This window comes from Sphaeroforma arctica (assembly GCF_001186125.1).
Source record: "Sphaeroforma arctica JP610 unplaced genomic scaffold supercont1.646, whole genome shotgun sequence".
Classification (NCBI taxonomy): domain Eukaryota; class Ichthyosporea; order Ichthyophonida; genus Sphaeroforma; species Sphaeroforma arctica.
In genome coordinates this window covers 1-1,413 of record NW_014039912.1, presented here as the reverse complement: position 1 = coordinate 1,413, position 1,413 = coordinate 1, and the positions used below count along the sequence as shown (strand labels likewise).

General features: G+C 42.8%; 1 protein-coding gene across 1 annotated transcript; it reads right to left on the bottom strand.

The window, feature by feature from the left end:
* Nucleotides 1-120: 120 nt before the first annotated feature.
* On the bottom strand, nucleotides 121-984 carry SARC_07814 (hypothetical protein; the record flags this gene model as incomplete). Its single annotated transcript, XM_014298229.1, has 1 exon — nucleotides 121-984. The coding sequence occupies one exon, from the start codon at nucleotides 982-984 to the stop codon at nucleotides 121-123; it is 864 nt and encodes a 287-aa protein (XP_014153704.1).
* Nucleotides 985-1,413: the final 429 nt, after the last annotated feature.

Here is a 1,413-nt window from a genome sequence, read left to right as displayed (position 1 = left end):
GTGGTATCAGCTGTGGTGTGAAATTAGTCGTATTAATGGGTGGGTGTAGTATGGTCAGTGGTATCAGCTTTGGTATAAAATTAGTCGTATTAATGGGTGGGTGTAGTGTGGTTAGTGGTATCAGCTGTGTTGTGAAATTAGTCGTATTAGTGGGTGGGTGTAGTGGGTTAGTGGTATCAGCTGTGGTATGAAATTAGTCGTGTTAATGGGTGGGTGTAGTGTGGTCAGTGGTATCAGCTGTGGTGTGCAATTAGTCGTATTAGTGGGTGGGTTTAGTGTATTTAGTGGTATCAGCTGTGGTGTGAAATTAGTCGTATTAGTGGGTGGGTGTAGTGTGGTTAGTGGTATCAGCTGTGGTGTGCAATTAGTCGTATTAGTGGGTGGGTTTAGTGTATTTAGTGGTATCAGCTGTGGTATGAAATCAGTCGTATTAGTGGGTGGGCTTAGTGTATTTGGTGGTATCAGCTGTGGTGTGAAATTAGTCGTATTAGTGGTTGGGTGTAGTGTGGAAAGTGGGATCAGCTGTGGTGTGAAATTAGTCGTATTAGTGGGTGGGTTTAGTGTATTTAGTGGTATCAGCTGTTGTGTGCAATTTGTCGTACTAGTGGGTGGGTGTAGTGTTTTTAGTGGTATCAGCTGTGGTGTGCAATTAGTTGTATTAGTGGGTGGGTGTAGTGTATTTAGTGGTATCAGCTGTGGTGTGAAATTAGTCGTATTAGTGGGTGGGTGTAGTGTGGTTAGTGGTATCAGCTGTGGTGTGCAATTAGTCGTATTAGTGGGTGGGTGTAGTGTATTTAGTGGTATCAGCTGTGGTGTAAAATTTGTCGTATTAGTGGGTGGGTGTAATGTGGTTAGTGGTATCAGCTGTGGTGTGCAATTAGTCGTATTAGTGGGTGAGTGCAGTGCGAGTGCCTCGAACGGCAGACGAATTGACTGCAGTGCTTGTTGAAGCTCAAGAAGAATTAGCAGAGATGCATATACCATACTCGCATATTTATTGTTGGGTTTCATGATTAATGCATAGTACACTCACAAGGGTTGTATGGTGAACATACGTTTGTGTGTTGTTGATATCCATAGTTATTGCATAGTACACTCACAAGGGTTGAATGGTGAACATACGTTTGTGTGTTGTTGATATCCATAGTTATTGCATAGTACTCTCACAGGGTTGTATAGTGAACATACGTTTGTTTGTTGTTTGGTTTTTGAACGTGTCAGTGTTTTGAAATGTTCAGTCTGTCATATCGACAGACGCGTGATATGTCAGTGCGCACAATCCGCACCAAATGCTCAGGTGCTCAGACAGTAATCATTACGTACTACCGCACTCTTGTACCCAGGAACTGGAATGTACTTACCTAGTAGCAGACCAAAGACCGTGATGCAGGCACTTTTGATCTTGGATATATA